The sequence below is a fragment of the Nerophis lumbriciformis genome, linkage group LG03, assembly GCF_033978685.3.
Source record: "Nerophis lumbriciformis linkage group LG03, RoL_Nlum_v2.1, whole genome shotgun sequence".
NCBI lineage: Eukaryota > Metazoa > Chordata > Actinopteri > Syngnathiformes > Syngnathidae > Nerophis > Nerophis lumbriciformis.
The window spans coordinates 34,718,416-34,745,009 of record NC_084550.2 but is presented as its reverse complement, the minus strand read 5'-3'; the positions used below and the strand labels follow the sequence as shown (position 1 = coordinate 34,745,009).

The 26,594-nt window shown below is 39.6% G+C and overlaps 1 protein-coding gene across 2 annotated transcripts in view; it reads right to left on the bottom strand.

Annotated features, from left to right (window-relative positions):
* The window catches only part of magi3b (membrane associated guanylate kinase, WW and PDZ domain containing 3b), a 480,566-nt gene that overhangs the window by 20,594 nt on the left and 433,378 nt on the right, over nt 1-26,594 (bottom strand). For both annotated transcript variants that reach the window (XM_061937657.1, XM_061937658.1), the window contains exons 12-16: nt 25,525-25,693; nt 25,348-25,442; nt 20,694-20,901; nt 10,356-10,541; nt 867-1,052 (exon numbers count right to left, since the gene is read on the bottom strand). In XM_061937657.1, the coding sequence (XP_061793641.1) occupies nt 867-1,052; nt 10,356-10,541; nt 20,694-20,901; nt 25,348-25,442; nt 25,525-25,693 (844 nt within the window). The remainder of the gene's footprint in view (nt 1-866; nt 1,053-10,355; nt 10,542-20,693; nt 20,902-25,347; nt 25,443-25,524; nt 25,694-26,594) is intronic.

Genomic DNA, 26,594 nt, shown 5'->3' with positions numbered 1-26,594 from the left:
CCGGACCAAAGAGGAAAAGAACCATCCGGATTGTTATAGGCGCAAAGTTGAAAAGCCAGCATCTGTGATGGTATGGGGGTGTATTAGTGCCCAAGACATGGGTAACTTACACATCTGTGAAGGCGCCATTAATGCTGAAAGGTACATACAGGTTTTGGAGCAGCATATGTTGCCATCCAAGCAACGTTACCATGGACGCCTCTGCTTATTTCAGCAAGACAATGCCAAGCCACGTGTTACATCAACGTGGCTTCATAGTAAAAGAGTGCGGGTACTAGACTGGCCTGCCTGTAGTCCAGACCTGTCTCCCATTGAAAATGTGTGGCACATTATGAAGCCTAAAAATACCACAACGGAGACCCCCGGAGGTGAACATGCCCTTTCCCAACTACTTTGGCACGTGTTGCAGCCATGAAATTCTAAGTTAATGATTATTTGCAAAAAAAAAATAAAGTTTATGAGTTTGAACATCAAATATATTGTCTTTGTAGTGCATTCATTGAATATGGGTTGAAAATGATTTGCAAATCATTGTATTCCGTTTATATTTACATCTAACACAACTTCCCAACTCATATGGAAACGGGGTTTGTAGTTGCCATTGTCAAAAGGTGGGCCTTTGAATAAGTTAGTTACTGTACATAATTCATTGTACTCATAATGACAACATGAAAGGACTAGCGGGAGGCCGCAGTAATGTTATTTATCGGAATTAATTCAACCCTTCCGCACGACTGGCGCCCCAACCCCCTTTCCTGAGCCTCCATTTTTAATTCAGATGCTAAATTATTCATAGGCACTTCTCGCAAGTGTGGACGAGCTGCCTGCACACCAGCCTTCATGCAGTGGGAATCGAACAAACTCACCGTCCTCGGGGACCACGGTCAGCGTGACCACGTTGCCGGCATCCTTGATGAGCTGCACGATGTCATTGTGCGACAGTTCCAGGATGGAGCGCCCGTTGACGGCGGAGATGCGGTCGCCGACGTGCAGCAGCCCGCAGCGGTCGGTCGGGCTGCCTTCGATGATGCGGCCGATTTTGTGAGGGATAACTGGGGGGAGGGGGAGGGGATAAACGTTACAAAACCGTCAAATCTGGAACACCAATGTAATAATATTTAATTTGTGTCTTTATTACAAAAGCTATTTTTAATCAATCAATCAATCAATGTTTATTTATATAGCCCTAAATCACAAGTGCCTCAAAGGGCTGCACAAGCCACAACGACATCCTCGGTACAAAGCCCACATAAGGGCAAGGAAAAACTCACCCCAGTGGGACGTCGATGTGAATGACTATGAGAAACCTTGGAGAGGACCGCATATGTGGGTAACCCCCCCCTCTAGGGATACCGAGTTTATGCAACTGAATGTTTTGCTTTTGAATTTTGTGAACTGAATTTTATTTATTTTTTTACATCTAGTTATGCAGACAATTTCATTAAATTTTTATAGACTTTTTTTTTTTACTCTTTTTACACTGAATTTCAAAACACAGAATTTTTATACAATTAACTTTTATACATTGAATTTTTTTTTTTTTACAATTTTCATACACTGAGTTTTCACACACTGAATTTTAAAACACTGAATTTTCATACACTAAATTTTAAAACACGGAATTTTAAAACACATTTTAAAACACAGAATTTTCATACACTGAATTTTCACACACTGAATTTCAAAACACAGAATTTTCCTACACCAAAATTTAAAACACTGAATTTTCATACACTGAATTTTACAACACTGACTTTTCATACACGTAATTTTAAAACATTGAATTTTAAAACATTGAATTTTATTTCACTGAATTTCAAAACACTGAAATTTAAAACACTGAATTTTCATACACTGAATTTTAAAACACGGAATTTTAAAACACTATGTTTTAAAACACTAAATTTTAAAACACTGACTTTGAAAACACCGAATTTTCATACCCAACATTTTAAAATACTGAATTTTAAAACACTGAATTTTAAAACACTGAATTTTAAAATACTGCGTTTTCATACACAAAATTTTAAAACACCAAATTTTAAAACACTAAATTTTCATACACTGAAGTTTACAACACTGACTTTTCATACACTTAATTTTAAAACATTGCATTTTTGAATTTTTAAATTTTCCTGAGGGAACTTTCCCGAAGGTATCAATAAAGTACTATCTATCTATCTATCTATCTATCTATCTATCTATCTATCTATCTATCTATCTATCTATCTATCTATCCATCTATCTATTTTAAAACACTGAATTTTATTTAACTGAATTTTAAAACACTGAAATTAAAACACTGAATTTTCACACACTGAATTTTAAAACACGGAATTTTAAAACACAGAATTTTAAAACATTAAGTTTTAAAACACTAAATTTTAAAATACTGAATTTTCATACACTGAATTTTAAAACACTGAATTTTCATAAACGGAATTTTACAACACTGACTTTTCATACACTTAATTTTAAAACATTGAATTTTAAAACATTCTCACACTATTATGTTAGATCCACTATGGACTGGACTTTCACACTATTATATTAGATCCACTATGGACTGGACTTTCACACTATTATGTTAGATCCACTATGGACTGGACTCTCACACTATTATGTTAGATCCACTATGGACTGGACTCTCACACTATTATGTTAGATCCACTATGGACTGGACTCTCACACTATTATGTTAGATCCACTATGGACTGGACTCTCACTATTATGTTAGATCCACTATGGACTGGACTCTCACACTATTATGTTAGATCCACTATGGACTGGACTTTCACACTATTATGTTAGATTCACTATGGACTGGACTTTCACACTATTACCGGTATGTTAGATCCACTATGGACTGGACTCTCACACTATTATGTTGGATCCACTATGGACTGGACTCTCACACTATTATGTTAGATCCACTATGGACTGGACTCTCACTATTATGTTAGATCCACTATGGACTGGACTCTCACACTATTATGTTAGATCCACTATGGACTGGACTCTCACAATATTATATTAGATCCACTATGGACTGGACTCTCACAATATTATGTTAGATCCACTATGGACTGGACTCTCACAATATTATGTTAGATCCACTATGGACTGGACTTTCACACTATTATGTTAGATCCACTATGGACTGGACTTTCACACTATTATGTTAGATCCACTATGGACTGGACTCTCACACTATTATGTTAGATCCACTATGGACTGGACTCTCACAATATTATGTTAGATCCACTATGGACTGGACTTTCACACTATTATGTTAGATCCACTATGGACTGGACTTTCACACTATTATGTTAGATCCACTATGGACTGGACTCTCACACTGTTATGTTGGATCCACTATGGACTGGACTCTCACACTATTATGTTAGATTCACTATGGACTGGACTCTCACTATTATGTTAGATCCACTATGGACTGGACTCTCACACTATTATGTTAGATCCACTATGGACTGGACTCTCACAATATTATATTAGATCCACTATGGACTGGACTCTCACAATATTATGTTAGATCCACTATGGACTGAACTCTCACAATATTATGTTAGATCCACTATGGACTGGACTTTCACACTATTATGTTAGATCCACTATGGACTGGACTTTCACACTATTATGTTAGATCCACTATGGACTCGCGGGGGGCGTCACGGTGGCAGAGGGGTTAGTGCATCTGCCTCACAATACGAAGGTCCTGAGTAGTCTTGGGTTCAATCCCGGGCTCGGGATCTTTCTGTGTGGAGTTTGCATGTTCTCCCCGTGACTGCGTGGGTTCCCTCCGGGTACTCCGGCTTCCTCCCACTTCCAAAGACATGCACCTGGGGATAAGTTGATTGGCAACACTAAATTGGCCCTAGTGTGTGGATGTGAGTGTGAATGTTGTCTGTCTATCTGTGTTGGCCCTGCGATGAGGTGGCGACTTGTCCAGGGTGTACCCCGCCTTCCGCCCGATTGTAGCTGAGATAGGCTCCAGCGCCCCCCGCGACCCCAAAGGGAATAAGCGGTAGAAAATGGATGGATGGATGGATGGATGGCACTATGGACTGGACTCTCACACTATTATGTTAGATCCACTATGGACTGGACTCTCACACTATTATGTTAGATCCACTATAGACTGGACTCTCACTATTATGTTAGATCCACTATGGACTAGACTCTCACACTATTATGTTAGATCCACTATGGACTGGACTCTCACACTATTATGTTAGATCCACTATGGACTGGACTCTCACAATATTATATTAGATCTACTATGGACTGGACTCTCACAATATTATGTTAGATCCACTATGGACTGGACTCTCACAATATTATGTTAGATCCACTGTGGACTGGACTCTCACACTATTTTGTTAGATCCACTATGGACTGGACTCCCACACTAATATGTTAGATCCACTATGGACTGGACTCTCACACTATTACGTTAGATCCACTATGGACTGGACTCTCACACTATTATGTTAGATCCACTATGGACTGGACTCTCACAATATTATGCTAGATCCACTATGGACTGGACTCTCACAATGTTATGCTAGATCCACTATGGACTGGACTCTCACAATATTATGTTAGATCCACTGTGGACTGGACTCTCACACTATTTTGTTAGATCCACTATGGACTGGACTCCCACACTAATATGTTAGATCCACTATGGACTGGACTCTCACTCTATTATGTTAGATCCACTATGGACTGGACTCTCACAATATTATGTTAGATCCACTATGTACTGGACTCTCACTCTATTACGTTAGATCCACTATGGACTGGACTCTCACAATATTATGCTAGATCCACTATGGACTGGACTCTCACTCTATTACGTTAGATCCACATTGGACTGGACTCTCACAATATTATGCTACATCCACTATGGACTGGACTCTCACACTATTATGTTAGATCCACTATGGACTGGACTCTCACAATATTATATTAGATCCACTATGGACTGGACTCTCACAATATTATGTTAGATCCACTATGGACTGGACTCTCACAATATTATGTTAGATCCACTATGGACTGGACTTTCACACTATTATGTTAGATCCACTATGGACTGGACTTTCACACTATTATGTTAGATCCACTATGGACTGGACTCTCACACTATTATGTTAGATCCACTATGGACTGGACTCTCACACTATTATGTTAGATCCACTATGGACTGGACTCTCACACTATTATGTTAGATCCACTATGGACTGGACTCTCACTATTATGTTAGATCCACTATGGACTGGACTCTCACACTATTATGTTAGATCCACTATGGACTGGACTTTCACACTATTATGTTAGATCCACTATGGACTGGACTTTCACACTATTATGTTAGATCCACTATGGACTGGACTCTCACACTGTTATGTTGGATCCACTATGGACTGGACTCTCACACTATTATGTTAGATTCACTATGGACTGGACTCTCACTATTATGTTAGATCCACTATGGACTGGACTCTCACACTATTATGTTAGATCCACTATGGACTGGACTCTCACAATATTATATTAGATCCACTATGGACTGGACTCTCACAATATTATGTTAGATCCACTATGGACTGGACTCTCACAATATTATGTTAGATCCACTATGGACTGGACTTTCACACTATTATGTTAGATCCACTATGGACTGGACTTTCACACTATTATGTTAGATCCACTATGGACTGGACTCTCACACTATTATGTTAGATCCACTATGGACTGGACTCTCACACTATTATGTTAGATCCACTATAGACTGGACTCTCACTATTATGTTAGATCCACTATGGACTAGACTCTCACACTATTATGTTAGATCCACTATGGACTGGACTCTCACACTATTATGTTAGATCCACTATGGACTGGACTCTCACAATACTATATTAGATCTACTATGGACTGGACTCTCACAATATTATGTTAGATCCACTATGGACTGGACTCTCACAATATTATGTTAGATCCACTGTGGACTGGACTCTCACACTATTTTGTTAGATCCACTATGGACTGGACTCCCACACTAATATGTTAGATCCACTATGGACTGGACTCTCACACTATTACGTTAGATCCACTATGGACTGGACTCTCACACTATTATGTTAGATCCACTATGGACTGGACTCTCACAATATTATGCTAGATCCACTATGGACTGGACTCTCACAATGTTATGCTAGATCCACTATGGACTGGACTCTCACAATATTATGTTAGATCCACTGTGGACTGGACTCTCACACTATTTTGTTAGATCCACTATGGACTGGACTCCCACACTAATATGTTAGATCCACTATGGACTGGACTCTCACTCTATTATGTTAGATCCACTATGGACTGGACTCTCACAATATTATGTTAGATCCACTATGTACTGGACTCTCACTCTATTACGTTAGATCCACTATGGACTGGACTCTCACAATATTATGCTAGATCCACTATGGACTGGACTCTCACTCTATTACGTTAGATCCACATTGGACTGGACTCTCACAATATTATGCTACATCCACTATGGACTGGACTCTCACTCTATTACGTTAGATCCACTATGGACTGGACTCTCACAATATTATGCTACATCCACTATGGACTGGACTCTCACACTATTATGTTAGATCCACTATGGACTGGACTCTCACACTATTATGTTAGTTCCACTATGGACTGGACTCTCACTACTATGTTAGATCCACTATGGACTGGACTTTCACACTATTATGTTAGATCCACTATAGACTGGACTCTCACACTATTATGTTAGATCCACAATGGACTGGACTCTCACACTATTATGTTATATCTACTATGGACTGGACTCTCACTATTAGGTTAGATCCACTATAGACTGGATTTTCACACTATTATGTTAGATCCACTATGGACTGGACTCTCACACTATTATGTTAGATCCACTATGGACTGGACTCTCACTTTATTACGTTAGATCCACTATGGACTGGACTCTCACAATATTATGCTAGATCCACTATGGACTGGACTCTCACTATTAGGTTTGATCCACTATAGACTGGACTTTCACACTATTATGTTAGATCCACTATGGACTGGACTCTCACACTATTATGTTAGATCCACTCTGGACTGGACACTCACTATTATGTTAGATCCACTATGGACTGGACTCTCACTATTATGTTAGATCCACTATGGACTGGACTCTCACACTATTATGTTAGATCCACTATGGACTGGACTCTCACACTATTATGTTAGATCCACTATGTACTGGACTCTCACTCTATTACGTTAGATCCATTATGGACTGGACTCTCATATTATTATGTTAGATCCACTATGGACTGGACTCTCACACTATTATGTTAGATACACTATGGACTGGACTCTCACACTATTATGTTAGATCCACTATGGACTGGACTCTCACAATATTATATTAGATCCACTATGGACTGGACTCTCACAATATTATGCTAGATCCACTATGGACTGGACTCTCACAATATTATGCTAGATCCACTATGGACTGGACTCTCACAATATTATGCTAGATCCACTATGGACTGGACTCTCACTATTATGTTAGATCCACTATGGACTGGACTCTCACACTATTATGTTAGATCCACTATGGACTGGGCTCTCACAATATTATATTAGATCCACTATGGACTGGACTCTCACAATATTATGCTAGATCCACTATGGACTGGACTCTCATAATATTATGTTAGATCCACTATGGACTGGACTCTCACACTATTATGTTAGATCCACTATGGACTGGACTCTCACACTATTATGTTAGATCCACTACGGACTAGACACTCACACTATTATGTTAGATCCACTATGGACTGAACTCTCACACTATTATGTTAGATCCACTATGGACTGGACTCTCACAATATTATATTAGATCCACTATGGACTGGACTCTCACAATATTATGTTAGATCCACTATGGACTGGACTCTCACAATATTATGTTAGATCCACTATGGACTGGACTCTCATAATATTATGCTAGATCCACTATGGACTGGAGTCTCACACTATTATGTTAGATCCACTATGGACTGGACTCTCACTCTATTACGTTAGATCCACTATGGACTGGACTCTCACACTATTATGTTAGATCCACTATGAACTGGACTCTCACAATATTATGTTAGATCCACTGTGGACTGGACTCTCACATTATTATGTTAGATCCACCATGGACTGGACTCTCACAATATTATGTTAGATCCACTATGGACTGGACTCTCACAATATTATGTTAGATCCACTATGGACTGGACTTTCACACTATTATGTTAGATCCACTATGGACTGGACTCTCACACTATTATGTTAGATCCACTATGGACTGGACTCTCACACTATTACGTTAGATCCACTATGGACTGGACTCTCACACTTTTATGCTCGATCCACTATGGACTGGACTCTCACACTATTATGTTAGATCCACTATGGACTGGACTGTCACAATATTATGCTAGATCCACTATGGACTGACCTGTCACACTATTATGTTAGATCCACTATGGACTGGACTTTCACTATTATGTTAGATCCACTATGGACTGGACTCTCACTATTATGTTAGATCCACCATGGACTGTACTCTCACACTATAATGTTAGATCCACTATGGACTGGACTCTCACACTATTATGTTAGATCCACTATGGACTGGACTCTCACTATTATGTTAGATCCACTATGGACTGGACTCTCACAATATTATGTTAGATCCACTATGGACTGGACTCTCATAATATTATGCTAGATCCACTATGGACTGGAGTCTCACACTATTATGTTAGATCCACTATGGACTGGACTCTCACTCTATTACGTTAGATCCACTATGGACTGGACTCTCACACTATTATGTTAGATCCACTATGAACTGGACTCTCACAATATTATGTTAGATCCACTGTGGACTGGACTCTCACATTATTATGTTAGATCCACCATGGACTGGACTCTCACAATATTATGTTAGATCCACTATGGACTGGACTCTCACAATATTATGTTAGATCCACTATGGACTGGACTTTCACACTATTATGTTAGATCCACTATGGACTGGACTCTCACACTATTATGTTAGATCCACTATGGACTGGACTCTCACACTATTACGTTAGATCCACTATGGACTGGACTCTCACACTTTTATGCTCGATCCACTATGGACTGGACTCTCACACTATTATGTTAGATCCACTATGGACTGGACTGTCACAATATTATGCTAGATCCACTATGGACTGACCTGTCACACTATTATGTTAGATCCACTATGGACTGGACTTTCACTATTATGTTAGATCCACTATGGACTGGACTCTCACTATTATGTTAGATCCACCATGGACTGTACTCTCACACTATAATGTTAGATCCACTATGGACTGGACTCTCACACTATTATGTTAGATCCACTATGGACTGGACTCTCACTATTATGTTAGATCCACTATAGACTGGACTCTCTCACTATTATGTTAGATCCACTATGGACTGGACTCTCTCACTATTATGTTAGATCCACTATGGACTGGACTCTCACACTATTATGTTAGATCCACTATGGATTGGACTCTCACTATTATGTTAGATCCACTATAGACTGGACTCTCTCACTATTATGTTAGATCCACTATGGACTGGACTCTCTCACTATTATGTTAGATCCACTATGGACTGGACTCTCTCACTATTATGTTAGATCCACTATGGACTGGACTCTCACTATTATGTTAGATCCACTATGGACTGGACTCTCACTATTATGTTAGATCCACTATGGACTGGACTCTCTCACTATTATGTTAGATCCACTATGGACTGGACTCTCTCACTATTATGTTAGATCCACTATGGACTGGACTCTCACTATTATGTTAGATCCACTATGGACTGGACTCTGACAATATTATGCTAGATCCACTCGACGTCCATTGCACCGGTCGCCCAATTGGGTTGAGTTTTTTCCTTGCCCTGATGTGGGATCTGAGCCGAGGATGTCGTTGTGGCTTGTGCAGCCCTTTGAGACACTCGTGATTTAGGGCTATGTAAGTAAACATTGATTGATTGATTGATTGATTGATTGCACAACATATATATCTGCGACTTATAGTCTGGTGCGTCTTATATATGGAAAATATACGTTTTTCCCTAAAACTTGGTGGGTGCGGCTTATATACACTATGGTCTGTAAAATAGGGTAGATTGTTGACAGGTGAATCTACATTTTCACACAGAGAGCTCACCTCCGTGGGGGGGTCTGCTCTTGGACGTGAGGATGACGAAGCCAAAGCCCTCGGTATCTTTGCGGTGGAGCGTGATGTCGAAAGACTCGTGGTCCAGAGCGCTCGGCATGGGCAGGGGCCGAGGCAGCTTGGGGGAACCGTTCACCAGCGTGGAAGCCATTTCCAGAGCCTCCTCCTCCGTGGTGTCTGGAGTTTCAACGACAGGGTGCCACTTCAATCAAGACAACAATGGCGGAACGCAGCGCCGCCGAAGCTTTTACGCGTCTAATTTCATAGCTGCCCGACTTTCTACACGGGTCAACAACATCACATTACTTACTGTAGGCAATGTTTACACTTTTAGAGGCTAACAGTGGACTTGATTTTCTGAAAGCAACACAATTCAAATGCCCCATTTCCATATTGTAAAACTCAGCCATATGTATCACAAGATGTCCTAAATCAGGAGTGTCAAACTTATTTTCATTAAGGGCCACATCGCAGTTATTGCTGTTTTCCGCGGGCCGCTTATAACAGCACATATATACGAATATTAATGTTTATGAAAGCAACGGAGAAGTATACTCGGCATTGTCGAAGGCCAGGAAGAAGAATAACCAACAAGGTGAAGTGGATTGTATTTCTTATTCCTAATCATTGTAGTGACCTTGCTGGCAAAGGTAAGACGTTTTGTGATTTTAAACTGAGTGGCTCTTGACAGTTTGTGTGTGTGTCGGCAGGGCGGCTGGAAATAAGGACAGTTTAGCTATTAAAATAAAAAGTTTTTTTTGTTTTTTTTAAACACTGTTCTGTTTAGTGCTTCATAAAGTGTACAAACTTTTAGTAAAATCTCAACTTTTTATACGCGTTTACATTTTTTCTTATTTGAAACTATTATAATTACGAACAATTCCGTTCCACAGAACGGAGGTTTTAGAACATTTTGTGGGGGGATATTAACCAGCGCTGCCTGCAGGAGCAAAGGTCACCGCCTCTGTCCATGGTGCTGAGGACAGAGCACCATCAGACGAGGGCGTGGCAGTGCTGACGGCGAGACACAGCTGGCAGGTGATTAGCTTTAACAGGTGGTACGTGTTAATCTAATCATCTGTTGTCTTTAACAGTAAGCGGCCGGGAGCAGGAGGGGAGAGAGGATACGGACGTGACTGAAAAGTCACGTTCTATTTATTTATTTACTGGAGAGAAAACTTTTGTTGAAACATTATTATTAAAACCTTGTTAAAACCTGCATGCTTGGCTCCTGACAGTGGGACTGCGAGGACGCAACTTCCACAGTGATATTATAATATTTGCTACATTAACACAAAACAGGAAACTAATTATCATTAAAGATTATAGATACTTTCCAACCTAAGTTCAGACAAATGTAACTAACATTACATTATCAACATTAACACAATTGTTATTGCAGATTCATACAGAAATCAGAGTATTTATTTTTATTTTAGGAAAAAAAAGTGACTGTGGGGGGAGATGTGGCCAGCGCTGCCTGCAGGAGCTAAGGTCACCGCCTCTGTCCATGGTGCTGAGGACAGAGCACCATCAGAAGGGGGCGTGGCAGTGCTGACGGCGAGACACAGCTGGCAGGTGATTAGATTTCACAGGTGGTACCTGTTAATCTAATCATCTGTTGTTTTTAACAGTAAGCGGTCGGGAGCAGAAGGGGAGAGAGGATACGGACGTGACTGAAAAGTCACGTTCTGGGGGAGAAAGACTTTGAAAAACCTACGTACATTAAAACCTTTGTTAAAAACTGCACGCTTGGCTCTTGTGCCGTGTCTTCAGTGGAACTGTGAGGAAGCGACTTTCACACATTTATTGAGCAAAACTGTGATAATGTTGCAGACAAATCTAAATCAAAGAAAATTCAATTGCGAGCTGCAGAGACTTTAATTTAGTGCAGGGGTGTCGAACTCGTTCTCACCGAGGGCCCCATCGCAGAGGGCCATTTTTAACAGTGAGTAATAAATACATCTGAATATTCGCCTTATGATATCACACAATTGCCGATGCATTTTAACATTATATATTTTTTACTGGCAGAATTTTATCATAGATTTTACTGTGTTTTTTTTACAACATATTTCTGTACAAGGAAAAAATGGTACCACTGTTTTTTTAATGTAAAACTCTGACGACAGAGCAGACAGTTTTTTTTTTGTTTTTTTTATACCATAAAATCTATGGTTATTTTTGTTGTGTATTACTGTAAATAGAAAAACGGCACCATATTTAGTTGTTTTTTTATACCGTAAAATCTATGATCACTTTTACAATGTGCAATTTAATGAATAACATAAAAATTGTGATTGTTATTTGTAACCATTCTTAATCGATTAAAACAATTAAAATGGACTGTTGAAAAAATAAAAATAAATAAATAAATTATATATATATATATATATATATATATATATATATATATATATATATATTTTTTTTTTTATTTTTTATTTTTTTTATTTGCCCTGTCCAGCCACTCAGACAAATCATATAGTAGATGTAGATCACAGGTGTCAAACTCAAGGCCCGAGGGCCACATCTGGCACACCACATCATTTTGAATAGCCCTTGAAAGCCTGGAAATAATATACATCAAAAAAGTAGTTTATCTTTCTCTCTTTTTTATTTTGACAGGAAAAGAAGACATGTACTGCATGCAATTATATATCTTTTAAACTTTATCTAACTAATAATGCAACAGATATTATTTTATCATACATTCGAAACATTTTTGGGGTAAAAACATAAGTAAATATCTACTTCGCCTTATGATTTCAAAGCAAGTTATCCATCAAATTGTACACTGTAAACATGACAATATATATATATATTTTTAAAACAGCTCAGTCTTCGGAGTCCTACCGTAAGAAAAAAAACTGTGGTACCATTTTTACATTTACAGTAATACACTGTGAAAACAGCAACCATATTTTTTTATGCAAAAAAACTAACAACAAACTGGCAGCTCAATCATCAGAATTGTACATTAAAATAGAGAGTGACCATAAATCTTATGATAAAATACAGTATAGGTAAAATATACATTTACTAATCAAATGCATAGGTAACCGTGTGACAATGTCATGCGGCTAATCCTTATACATGTATGTTTTTTTTTAATTAATGTTACAAGTGGCCCTCTGAGGACAGCCATGTGGCCCTCAATGAAAACAAGTTTGATACCCCTGATGTAGATGATCTATATCTGCTGTACACATTAACTTTAGAAAAGAGAAGTTTTGGATACTTCTCTTGTAGTCTTATTTGTATTTGACTTTATTACAATTTTGGGTGGAATTTTATTAAACAAATTCAGTTTTCTTTAAAGTAATATAGAAATTTATCACAGCTGTTTATCTAGTTTATGGTGTAATGTAGTTAATCATGCGAGAGGCAATGATGAGAGATATAGCAGATTAGACTCGCTTAACAAGTGGCTGGCTAGCTTCTGTAGACAACAGGGACTAACGTTTATTGATAATTGGCCCTCTTTCTGGGGCAAACCAGGCTTGCTGATGAGGGACGGCCTTCACCCTAACCAGGAAGGCGCCATCATCCTGTCTAAGAACATAGACTACTGTTTAAGTCACATTTGACTAACTACACTAGAGCAAGCCCGGTCACAGGCAATTACAGAGCCTGCTAGTCCGGGTGAGGAGTCAGTTAAGCTAGAACTAGCCAGCACCAGGCTGGATAATTCCTGTACGCATAGCAATTTTCTTAGAATAACACACAACTCACATAATGTGTTTTCTGTTGTGAATGTGTCCGGGGTAGATATGCATTCTACTGAGGTGGCAAATCATGATGCGTTCAGTCGATCGCAGCATCAAGCAAACAATCTGAAAATTCCAGTCGTATCAATTCCTAGATATGGTCGAAACTATTTAAAGTGCACTACGTATAATAAACGCAACATTATTAATATTTCTACTACGGATAATTTAAACAAAAACTCGTCAAAACAGCCCAATACTTATAATATGGGCTTTTTAAACATAAGATCATTGTCTCCCAAAACGTTATTAGTTAATGAGGTCATTAGAGACAACAATCTTAACGTCATTGGTCTTAGCGAAACCTGGCTCAAACCAGACAAATTTTTTGCGCTAAATGAGGCATCTCCTCCTAACTATACGAATGCGCATATTGCCCGTCCCCTTAAAAGGGTTGGGGGGGTCGCACTAATATACAATTAAAACTTTAACCTTACCCCTAACCTAAATAATAAATACAAATCGTTTGAGGTGCTTACTATGAGGTCTGTCGCACCGCTGCCTCTCGATATGGCTGTTATCTACCGCCCCCCAGGGCCCTACTCGGACTTTATTAATGAATTCTCAGAGTTCGTTGCTGATCTAGTGACGCACGCAGACAATATAATCATAATGGGGGACTTTAATATCCATATGAATACCCCATCGGACCCTCAGTGCGTGGTGCTCCAGACTATAATTGATAGCTGTGGTCTTACACAAATAATAAATGAACCTACGCATCGCAACGGCAATACGATAGATCTAGTGCTGGTCAGGGGTGTCACCACCTCCAAAGTTATGGTACTCCCGTATACTAAAGTAATGTCCGATCATTACCTTATAAAATTCGAAGTTCTGGCTCATTGTCAACAAACTAATAATAATAATAACTGCTATAGCAGCCGCAACATTAATGCCGCCACAACAATGACTCTTGCTGACCTACTGCCTTCGGTAATGGCACCATTCCCAAATTATGTCGGCTCTATTGATAACCTCACTAACAACTTTGACAATGCCCTGCGCAAAACCATTGATAGTATAGCACCGCTAAAACAAAAAAGGGCCCCTAAAAGGCGCACCCCATTGTTTACAGAGGAAACCAGAGCTCATAAATTATCATGTAGAAAGTTGGAACGCAAATGGCGCGCGACCAAGCTTGAGGTTTTCCATCAAGCATGGAGTGATAGTTTAATATCGTATAAACGCATGCTTACCTTAGCTAAAGCTAAATATTACTCAAATCTCATCCGCCTCAACAAAAACGACCCTAAATTTTTGTTTAGTACAGTAGCATCGCTAACCCAACAAGGGACTCCTCCCAATAGCTCCACCCACTCGGCAGATGACTTTATGAATTTCTTTAATAAGAAAATTGAACTCATTAGAAAGGAGATTAAAGACAATGCATCCCAGCTACAACTGGGTTCTATGAACACAGATACAACTGTATCTACGACGGATACTGCAATACAAAATAGTCTCTCTCTTTTTGATGAAATAACATTAGAGGAACTATTACAGCGTGTAAGTGGGATAAAACAAACAACATGTTTACTTGACCCACTCCCTGGGAAACTTATCAAGGAGCTTTTTGTATTATTAGGTCCATCAGTGCTAAATATTATAAACTTATCACTTTCCTCTGGCACTGTTCCCCTAGCATTCAAGAAAGCGGTTATTCATCCTCTGCTCAAAAGACCTAACCTTGATCCTGACCTCATGGTAAACTACCGACCGGTGTCCCACCTTCCCTTTATTTCGAAAATCCTCGAAAAAATTGTCGCACAGCAGCTAAATGAACACTTAGTGTCTAACAATCTCTGTGAACCTTTTCAATCCGGTTTCAGGGCAAATCACTCTACGGAGACAGCCCTCGCAAAAATGACTAATGATCTACTGCTAACGATGGATTCTGATGCGTCATCTATGTTGCTGCTTCTTGATCTTAGCGCTGCTTTCGATACCGTCGATCATAATATTTTATTAGAGCGTATCAAAACACGTATTGGTATGTCAGACTTAGCTTTGTCGTGGTTTAACTCTTATCTTACTGACAGGATGCAATGCGTCTCCCATAATAATGTGACCTCGGACTATGTTAAGGTAACGTGCGGAGTTCCTCAGGGTTCGGTTCTTGGCCCTGCACTCTTTAGTATTTACATGCTGCCGCTAGGCGACATCATACGCAAATACGGTGTTAGCTTTCATTGCTATGCTGATGACACCCAACTCTACATGCCCCTAAAGCTGACCAACACGCCGGATTGTAGTCAGCTGGAGGCGTGTCTTAATGAAATTAAACAATGGATGTCCGCTAACTTCTTGCAACTCAACGCCAAGAAAACGGAAATGCTGATTATCGGTCCTGCTAAACACCGACATTTATTTAATAATACCACCTTAACATTTGACAACCAAACAATTACACAAGGAGAATCAGTAAAGAATCTGGGTATTATCTTCGACCCAACTCTCTCGTTTGAATCACACATTAAGAGTGTTACTAAAACGGCCTTCTTTCATCTCCGTAATATCGCTAAAATTCGTTCTATTTTATCCACTAGCGACGCAGAGATCATTATTCATGCGTTCGTTACGTCTCGTCTCGACTACTGTAACGTATTATTTTCGGGTCTCGCTATGTCTAGCATTAAAAAATTACAGTTGGTACAAAATGCGGCTGCTAGACTTTTGACAAGAACAAGAAAGTTTGATCATATTACGCCTATACTGGCTCACCTGCACTGGCTTCCTGTGCACTTAAGATGTGACTTTAAGGTTTTACTACTTACATATAAAATACTACACGGTCTAGCTCCGTCCTATCTCGTCGATTGCATTGTACCATATGTCCCGGCAAGAAATCTGCGTTCAAAGAACTCCGGCTTATTAGTGATTCCCAGAGCCCAAAAAAAGTCTGCGGGCTATAGAGCGTTTTCTATTCGGGCTCCAGTACTATGGAATGCCCTCCCGGTAACAATTAGAAATGCTACCTCAGTAGAAGCATTTAAGTCCCATCTTAAAACTCATTTGTATACTCTAGCCTTTAAATAGCCCCCCTGTTAGACCAGTTGATCTGCCGTTTCTTTTCTTTTCTCCTCTGCTCCCCTTTTCCTTGAGGGGGGGGGGGGGGCACAGGTCCGGTGGCCATGGATGAAGTGCTGGCTGTCCAGAGTCGGGACCCGGGGTGGACCGCTCGCCTGTGCATCGGCTGGGAACATCTCTGCGCTGCTGACCCGTCTCCGCTCGGGATGGTGTCCTGCTGGCCCCACTATGGACTGGACTCTTACTATTATGTTGGATCCACTATGGACTGGACTCTCACAATATTATGTCAGACCCACTCGACATCCATTGCTTTCGGTCTCCCCTAGAGGGGGGGGGTTACCCACATATGCGGTCCTCTCCAAGGTTTCTCATAGTCATTCACATCGACGTCCCACTGGGGTGAGTTTTTCCTTGCCCGTATGTGGGCTTTGTACCGAGGATGTCGTTGTGGCTTGTGCAGCCCTTTGAGACACTTGTGATTTAGGGCTATATAAATAAAGATTGATTGATTGATTGATTGATCATAGAACTGGCACCCAACGGTATTTAAAAAGGTATTGCTTTTGAATTGAGAATCGATTCTGAATCGAATCGGTACCCCCGAGAATCGAATCGTGTGGTGCCAAAACATTCACAGCCTTTATAACTTGCTTTGAAATCATAAGGCAATCAAATATTTTTTTTTTATTAAAAACATTTGTAATATGTGATTGGGGAGGGAGAAGTGGCCAGCGCTGCCTGCAGGAGCAAAGGTCACCGCCTCTGTCCATGGTGCTGAGGACAGAGCACCATCAGACGGGGGCGTGGCAGTGCTGATGGCGAGACACAGCTGGCAGGTGATTAGATTTCACAGGTGGTACCTGTCAATCTAATCATCTGTTGTCTTTAACAGTAAGCGGCCGAGAGCAGGAGGGGAGAGAGGATACGGACGTGACTGAAAAGTCACGTTCTACTGGAGAGAAAACTTTTGTTGAAACAGTATTATTAAAACCTTGTTAAAACCTGCATGCTTGGCTCCTGACAGTGGGACTGCGAGGACGCAACTTCCACAGTGATATTATAATATTTGCTACATTAACACACAACAGGAAACTAATTATCATTAAAGACTATAGATACTTTCCAACCTAAATTCAGACAAATGTAACTAACATTACATTATCAACATGAACACAATTGTTATTGCAGATTCATACAGAAATCAGAGTATTTATTTTTATTTTAGGAAGAAAAAAGTGACTGTGGGGGGAGATGTGGCCAGCGCTGCCTGCAGGAACTAAGGTCACCGCCTCTGTCCATGGTGCTGAGGACAGAGCACCATCAGACAGGGGCGTGGCAGTGCTGAAGGCGAGACACAGCTGGCAGGTGATTAGATTTCACACGTGGTACCTGTTAATCTAATCATCTGTTGTCTTTAACAGTAAGCGGCCGGGAGCAGGAGGGGAGAGAGGACACGGACGTGACTGAAAAGTCACGTTCTGCGGGAGAAAGACTTGGAGAAATCTATGCACATTAAAAACTTTGTTCAACTTTGCACGCCTGGCTCCTGTTAAGTGTCTGTCAATGGGACTGCGAGGAAGCGACTTCCACAGTGACGTATGATAATATAATATTTGTTACATTATTCGTTTAATATTGAATAAAAAAATAAAAAAAATTCTCTGTCAAAACAATATATTTAGTAAGAAAAGTACTTTATTTACTTTATTGTCGCTTATTATTCCAAGGCTTTTTTGGGCCTCATTAAATTACGCCACGGGCCAGATCTGGCACCCGGGCCTTGGGTTTGACACCTGTGCTTGAGTGCAAACCATTCCTCAAGGCACAGCAATAAAAGCAGCTGGTTTTAGTACTTGACTCTTGTCTGGTCCATAAAAGAACCGAGTCCAGTTCTGCTGCTGGTCACCTTAAATACGACCCAAGTCCAAATGAAGAATGTTGCTTCGGTCTTTGTCACCAGAACCTCCTGTTCAATCATGTTCATTTACTACACTTCGATCCATGGAAACGGTGATAGAATTACAATCTCTTGCAGAATTTACAGCAGGAAGGAGAATTCCCATGGTTTACCTGACACGTGAAACGTGACAAAATCGAGGAAGAGCACTATTCGCTTTAGCCGCTAAATGGCGGTGGAGTGTCGAATATCTTAACCCCTTAAGGCCCAACCTGTTTGTTTACATGGTTTTTTTAATTTCTCTTTGCTATTTGGGCTTATTGGACCCTAATTAGAATAAAAACTAAGAATCATCTTTTGATATTATGTACTTAGTCCATAAGTACACAAACGTGTACTTCATGTTTAGTGACATACTAATTCTTATTTTTACACTTTTTTTTTTTTCAAATTCCATTGTATGTTATACTCTTCTGACACCACCAGATGGCAGTATAAATGTCCACATAAGTGGCCATAAGACCCCAATTTAGTAGTGTACACAATTTTGGAAATAAGAGCTATAAAAGGTGCTGTCCACGCATGTGGCTACTAAGGCCTTTAGAGCATAGGTGTCAAACTCAAGGCCCGGGGGCCAAATATGGCCCGCCACATTATTTTAAGCCTGGAAATAATATGTGTTAATAAAATGCTTCATCTTTTCTTACTTAATATATTTGTTATTTCCCTTTTGACATTAAAAATCATGTACTGCATGCAATTGCATATCTTTTAAAAGTCAATGTCAAAATCTAAATATTGCATCATGTATCCAAAAAATATTTTTTGTTAAAATAAAAAATACTGTACTTAATTATCTGCTTGACTTGTGATTTTAAAACAAATTATCAATCAAATTGTAGATGTAAAATTGACAATAGATTTTACGGTTTAATTCCGCCGACTGAGTTTTTTACCTTAAAATCAACTTCGGTACTCTTTTTTTTTCCATATACAGTAGGACACTAAAACATTAAAACATTTACAAAAAAAAAACATTAAAACAAGATTTTACGGAGAAAAAAAAACAACAGATTTTTTTACCGTAAAATCAACTTTGGTACTCTATTTTTTTCCCCATATACAGTAAGACACTAAAACATTAAAAAAACTAACAAAAAAAAACATTAAAACAAGATTTTACGGAGAAATAAAAACAACAGATTTTTTTACTGTAAAATCAACTTTGGTACTGTTGCTTGAATTTTACCGCTAAAAACAGTGGTATTGTTTCGCCATTCCATTAATTCCATTTTTGTATATGCTGTAAAAAACAACTGTACAATTCTGCAGACTGAGTTTTAAGAGTAAAATTTTAATATTTTTTTGCAGCTTATGCGAAAAAATATATTGTTAATGTATTATATATATACATGTATATTTATATATTACTCATTATTAAACTTGGCCCTCTGAGGGCAACCATAACTGCGATGTGGCCCTCAATGAAAACCAGTTTGACACCCCTGCTTTAGAGGGTATAATGTATCCCAACTTTGTTTTCTGGAGCGGCACTTTCCATAATTTTCAGCGGACCGTATATCATTTCTTATATCTTTACGAGTTACCGCGGTTCGTTGTGGCGCTCACCTCTGTAGATGACCTTCCTGCGCACGGTCAACATCACCTGACCATTGCGGGCGGCGTTCGTCATCAGGTCCAGCACTTGCTTGTGCGAGCGGCCTTTCACCATCACGCCGTCGATGCCGATGAGCTCGTCGCCGGCCCGCAGGCGGCCGTCTTTCTCCGCCGCCCCGTTGGGCACGATGGCCCCGATGTAGACCTGGGGGAAGACATTCTGCGGGGGGGTCAGTGACGCCGGGAAAGAAGCAGACGTCTTTCACCGAGTGCAAGAAAAACAAACATTTAATTACACTGCAACAACTGAAATCTAAGTGAGATTGAATATCTCAAATAAGGGTGATATTTGCTTATTTTCTGTCTTTTGGTAACGGTTCCTAATTAGGTCAACGATACTGCTATCTGTAATTTTTTTAATCTCGATGATCGACGTTATTATGACAGTTCAGCTGACTTTGACACTGGTGTCCTAAATGATAGTAGAACCATTTCAGAGCAGGTTAGGAAAGAAAATAATTTTTTTTGTAAAGAAAGAAACTAAACAGTGGAACCCTGATTTACAAACCTTTCTTTACGCGAACAACAGACTGAATAAAAATACGTTTTGGTGTACGAATGTTTATTACTAGGGTTGTCTTGGTACCAAAATTAATTTCGATACTTTTCTAAATAAAGGGGACCCCCAAAAAATTTCATTATTGGCTTTATTTGAACAAAAAAATCTTAGGGTACATTAAACATATGTTTATTATTGTAATTTAGTCTTTAAATAAAATAGTGAACATACTAGACAACTTGTCTTTTAGTAGTAAATAAACAAGCAAATATTGTGTAATTGATCATTTTATTATTTTGTCAACATTATAAAGGACAAGCTGTAAAAAAAATAATTATTAATCTACATGTTCATTTACTGTTAATATCTGCTTATTCAGCTACTGCCGCTACACTTTACAAATCATCTTTGAATACCGTATTTTTCGGACCATAGGGCACACCGGATTGTAAGGCTCATTATATATATTTTTTCTAAATGTACAAAAGTAAAACACTTCCTTGTGGTCTACATCAGTGTTTTTCAACCACCAACCGTGAGATCTTTTCTGGTGTGCCGTGGGAAAATATGCAACTTAACCTAATTGGTCCAAAAAATATTTTTTGCAAATCAATAATTATAATCTGCCGTTGCTTAGTGTCTGTGCTGTGTAGAACTCAGCAGGGTAACCACGTAATACTCCATGTCAGTAGGTGGCAGCGGGTAGTTAATTGCTTTGTAAAAGTCGTAATGTGTCGGGTGAGACGAGGATGGTTTGTTGTGATCCCGATATGCAGACCACAGTGGGAGGCAGGGTGCAGGTAAAAATGTATCTAATGCTTAAACCAAAAATTAACAAAAGGGAAAAGGAAAGGAAAAGGCAATGGGTATGCAAAAATAAAATTAAAAACTGAACTGGCTACAAAGTAAACAAAAACAAAATGCTAAACGACAGCAAAAACTTACGGCGTCAACAAAGTACATTCGTACATGACATGACAATCAACAATGTCCACACAAAGAAGGGTAGCAATAACTTAAATGGTCTTGCTTGCTAACACAAAGCAGGTGCGGGGAATAGCGCTCAAAGGAAGACATGAAACTGCTACAGTAAAACACCAAAAAAACAGGAAGGGCCACCAAAATAACAGCGCAAGACAAGAACTAAAGCACTACACACAGGAAAAAAACAAACAAACACAAACCTACTCAGTGGCCTAGTGGTTAGAGTGTCCGCCCTGAGATTGGTGAGTTCAAACCCCGGCCGAGTCATACCAAAGACTATAAAAATGGGAACCATTACCTCCATGCTTGGCACTCAGCATCAAGGGTTGGAATTGGGGGTTAAATCACCAAAAATGATTCCCGGGCGCGGCACCGCTGCTGCCCACTGCTCCCCTCACCTCCCAGGGGGTGAACAAGGGGATGGATCAAATGCAGAGGACACATTTCACCACACCTAGTGTGTGTGTGACTATCATTGGTACTTTAACTTTTAACTTTTTAAACAAACTCAAAATAAGGCACGACGACCTGGTGGAGTTTAACTTTTTAAAGTTTTCTGCTGGTGGTGTGCCTACCTATTTTTTGTTGAAAAAAATATGTGCCTTGCCTCAAAAAAGGTTGAAAAACACTGGTCTACATAACATGTGATGGTGGTTCTTTGGTCAAAATGTTGCAAAGATGATGTTTTACAGATCATCTTCAAGCAGCTTTCTGACAGTCTCTTTAGGATGCGCCTTTTTGTGGGCGGTCTTATTTACGTGCCTCCACTCGACAGCGTCTTCCCCCCATCATCTTTGTTGTAGCGGTGTAGCGTGCAAGGACGGGGTTGGAAAAAGTGTCAAAAGATGGAGCTAACTGTTTTAATGACATTCAGATAGAGATGCTGCGATGAGGTGGCGACTTGTCCAGGGTGTACCCCGCCTTCCGCCCGATTGTAGCTGAGATAGGCTCCAGCGCCCCCCGCGACCCCAAAGGGAATAAGCGGTAGAAAATGGATGGATGGATAGGGATGTCCGATAATGGCTTTTTTGCCGATATCCGATATTCCGATATTGTCCAACTCTTAATTACCGATTCCGACATCAACCGATACCGATATATACAGTTGTGGAATTAACACATTACTATGCCTAATTTTGTTGTGATGCCCCGCTGGATGCATTAAACAATGTAAGAAGGTTTTCCAAAATAAATCAACTCAAGTTATGGAAAAAAATGCCAACATGGCACTGCCATATTTATTATAGAAGTCACAAAGTGCATAATTTTTTTTAACATGCCTCAAAACAGCAGCTTGGAATTTGGGACATGCATGAGGAGGTTGAGGTGGGGAGAGGAGGTAGCGGAAGAGTTAGTGCTGCAAAGGGTTCTGGGTATTTGTTCTGTTGTGTTTATGTTGTGTTACGGTGCGGATGTTCTCCCGAAATGTGTATGTCATTCTTGTTTGGTGTGGGTCCACAGTGTGGCGCATATTTGTAACAGTGTTAAAGTTGTTTATACGGCCACTCTCAGTGTGACCTGTATGGCTGTTGACCAAGTATGATTTGCATTCACTTGTGTGTGTGAAAAGCCGTAGATATTATGTGACTGGGCAGTTAAGGCAGTGCCTTTAAGGTTTATTGGCGCTCTGTACTTCTCCCTACGTCCGTGTACACAGCGGCGTTTTAAAAAAGTCATACATTTTACTTTTTGAAACAGATACCGATAATTTTGAAACCGATACCGATAATTACCGATATTACATTTTAAAACATATATTGGCCAAAAAATATCGGCAGTCCGGTATTATCGGACATCACTACATTCAGACTTTACTTCAATCAAAGACGGAGCAGCATCTCCTCATCCGTGGCTCACTAGTGCAACAACAAGGCCGGAAATGTGTCCCGTTAAAAACCGTCCGCCCTTATACACACACCATAATAATACCGTATGTTGAAGCACAGTATGTCTGACTATTGTAGCTGTAATGTCTCCTAATAGGTGCCATTTTGGGGCCCTTATACACACACCATAGTAATACCGTATGTTGAAGCACAGTACGTCTGACTATGGTAGCCGTAATGTCTCCTAATAGGTGCCATTTTGGGGTCCTTATACACACACCATAGTAATGCCGTATGTTGAAGCACAGTACGTCTGACTATGGTAGCCGTAATGTCTCCTAATAGGTGCCATTTTGGGGTCCTTATACACAAACCATAGTAATACCGTATGTTGAAGCACAGTACGTCTGACTATGGTAGCCGTAATGTCTCCTAACAGGTGCCATTTTGGGGTCCTTATACACACACCATAATAATACGGTATGTTGAAGCACAGTATGTCTGACTATGGTAGCCGTAATGTCTCCGAATAGGTGCCATTTTGGGGTCCTTATACACAAACCATAATAATACTGTATGTTGAAGCACAGTATGTCTGACTATGGTAGTCGTAATGTCTCCTAATAGGTGCCAGTTTGGGGTCCTTATACATACACCATAGTAATACCGTATGTTGAAGCACAGTACGTCTGACTATGGTAGCCGTAATGTCTCCTAACAGGTGCCATTTTGGGGTCCTTATACACAAACCATAATAATACTGTATGTTGAAGCACAGTACGTCTGACTATGGTAGCCGTAATGCTCAGACTATCCATCAAGCGATGCGTCTTCGTAGTTTACCAAAGTCGTACTAAAACATTTTTGACAGATCTACTGGTCACACTTATTACACCATGTACCAAATAAAATTGCTTGGAGGTCGGAGGCGAGGATTAGTGACTTAGAAGTAGCTAAAGCACTACAGACTGCGAATGGATGTTAGCCGCTAGCTAGCTAAGGGCTAACAAAAGCAAGCGCTAAGCACCTCTTGCAAAGTGGTGCTTTAGTGTTTATAGCTTCAACTTCATAGTTTGTTTTTAAGCCAAAATAGGTCCATTGTTCCTTTTCTATCTCCACACTGTTTCTGCTTGTAAGCGTTTCTGCTCGTTTTACGTACATGTCCGGAAAAACATTTTTTTTTTTTTTAGAAGCTGTATAGTATTGTTTTTAATTTATTAGTACTGCGGTACTTTGTCAGTACCGGTATACCACACAAGCATAGTTGTATGTTTGTAGTCCTGCGTTGCATACTTACTGGCTGTTGTGGACCTTCTCCGCCCAGAACACGGAAGCCGAAGCCCGTCTCGATGTCTCTCTTGAGAAAAACATCAATGTCTTTGGTGTAGGGCTCTGTGGGCGACAAACAAGTCCAACCACGTCTCTTTTGTGCGTCTTTGCGTGCTTATTGGTAAAGACGGCCCTGTGCACTTACGTCTGCTGTCCAGCAGGGCTTTGGATTTCAGGTACAACTCCGCGGCATCACGCTTGGGGGAGTCGGCGGCGGCGCGCAGGGTGCTCGTGTTGGAGTGGTAGGGCAGCGCCGGGGGGGCGGGGTCGCCGAGAGAGTCCAAGGTCTCTGTGCTGGCCGTCATTTCCTGTCTCTGCACGGATTAAACACAACCGCTGTTAAAGTACTAAGATATACTAAGATCCAAATAACAAGTGCTTAATAGAGTGGGTTTTTTTAAATTAGGGAGCGTGTTGCATGTGATCTACTAAGACTGCAAAAGTGGGCAAGGTCAAATTATGTAGCACAATTTCAAAACATACTACTGCCCCAAAGTGCTGTACAGATTAAAACAGATGCAAAAGATTACAAATAATAATAATAATCAAAATACAGTACAGAATGTTCTATATATAAAACACAGATAAAATGCATAAAAATAGTGAAAAAAACTAACAAAAAAATGTAAAAAAAAAATGAATATTCTATATATAAAACAAAGTTAAAATGCATAACAATAGAGAAAAAAATAATGTTATGTATAAAATACAGTTAAAACGCATTAAAATACTGGAACCCCCCCCCCCCCCCCCCCCCCGGAATTTTCTATATATAAAACACAATCAAAATGCATAAAAATAGTGAGAAAAACATAATGTTCTATAAATATTTAAAAAAAAATGTTAAAAAACATAAAAATAATGGGAAAAACCCCAGAATGTTCTATATATAAAACAGTTGAAATGCATACAAATTGTGAGAAAACAGAATGTTCTATATATAAAACAGTTAAAATGCATAAAAATAGTGAAAAAAACAAACAAAAAAACAATAATGTTCTATATATAAAACAGTTAAAATACATACAAATAGTGAAAAAAAACAGAATGTTCTAATTATAAAAAGCAGTTAAAATGCATAAAAATAGTGAAAAAAACAATGTTTTATGTATAAAACAGTTGAAATGCATACAAATAGTGAAAAAACTGAATGTTTATATATAAAACAGTTAAAATGCAAAAAACAAAAATAGTGAAAAAACCCAGAATGTTATA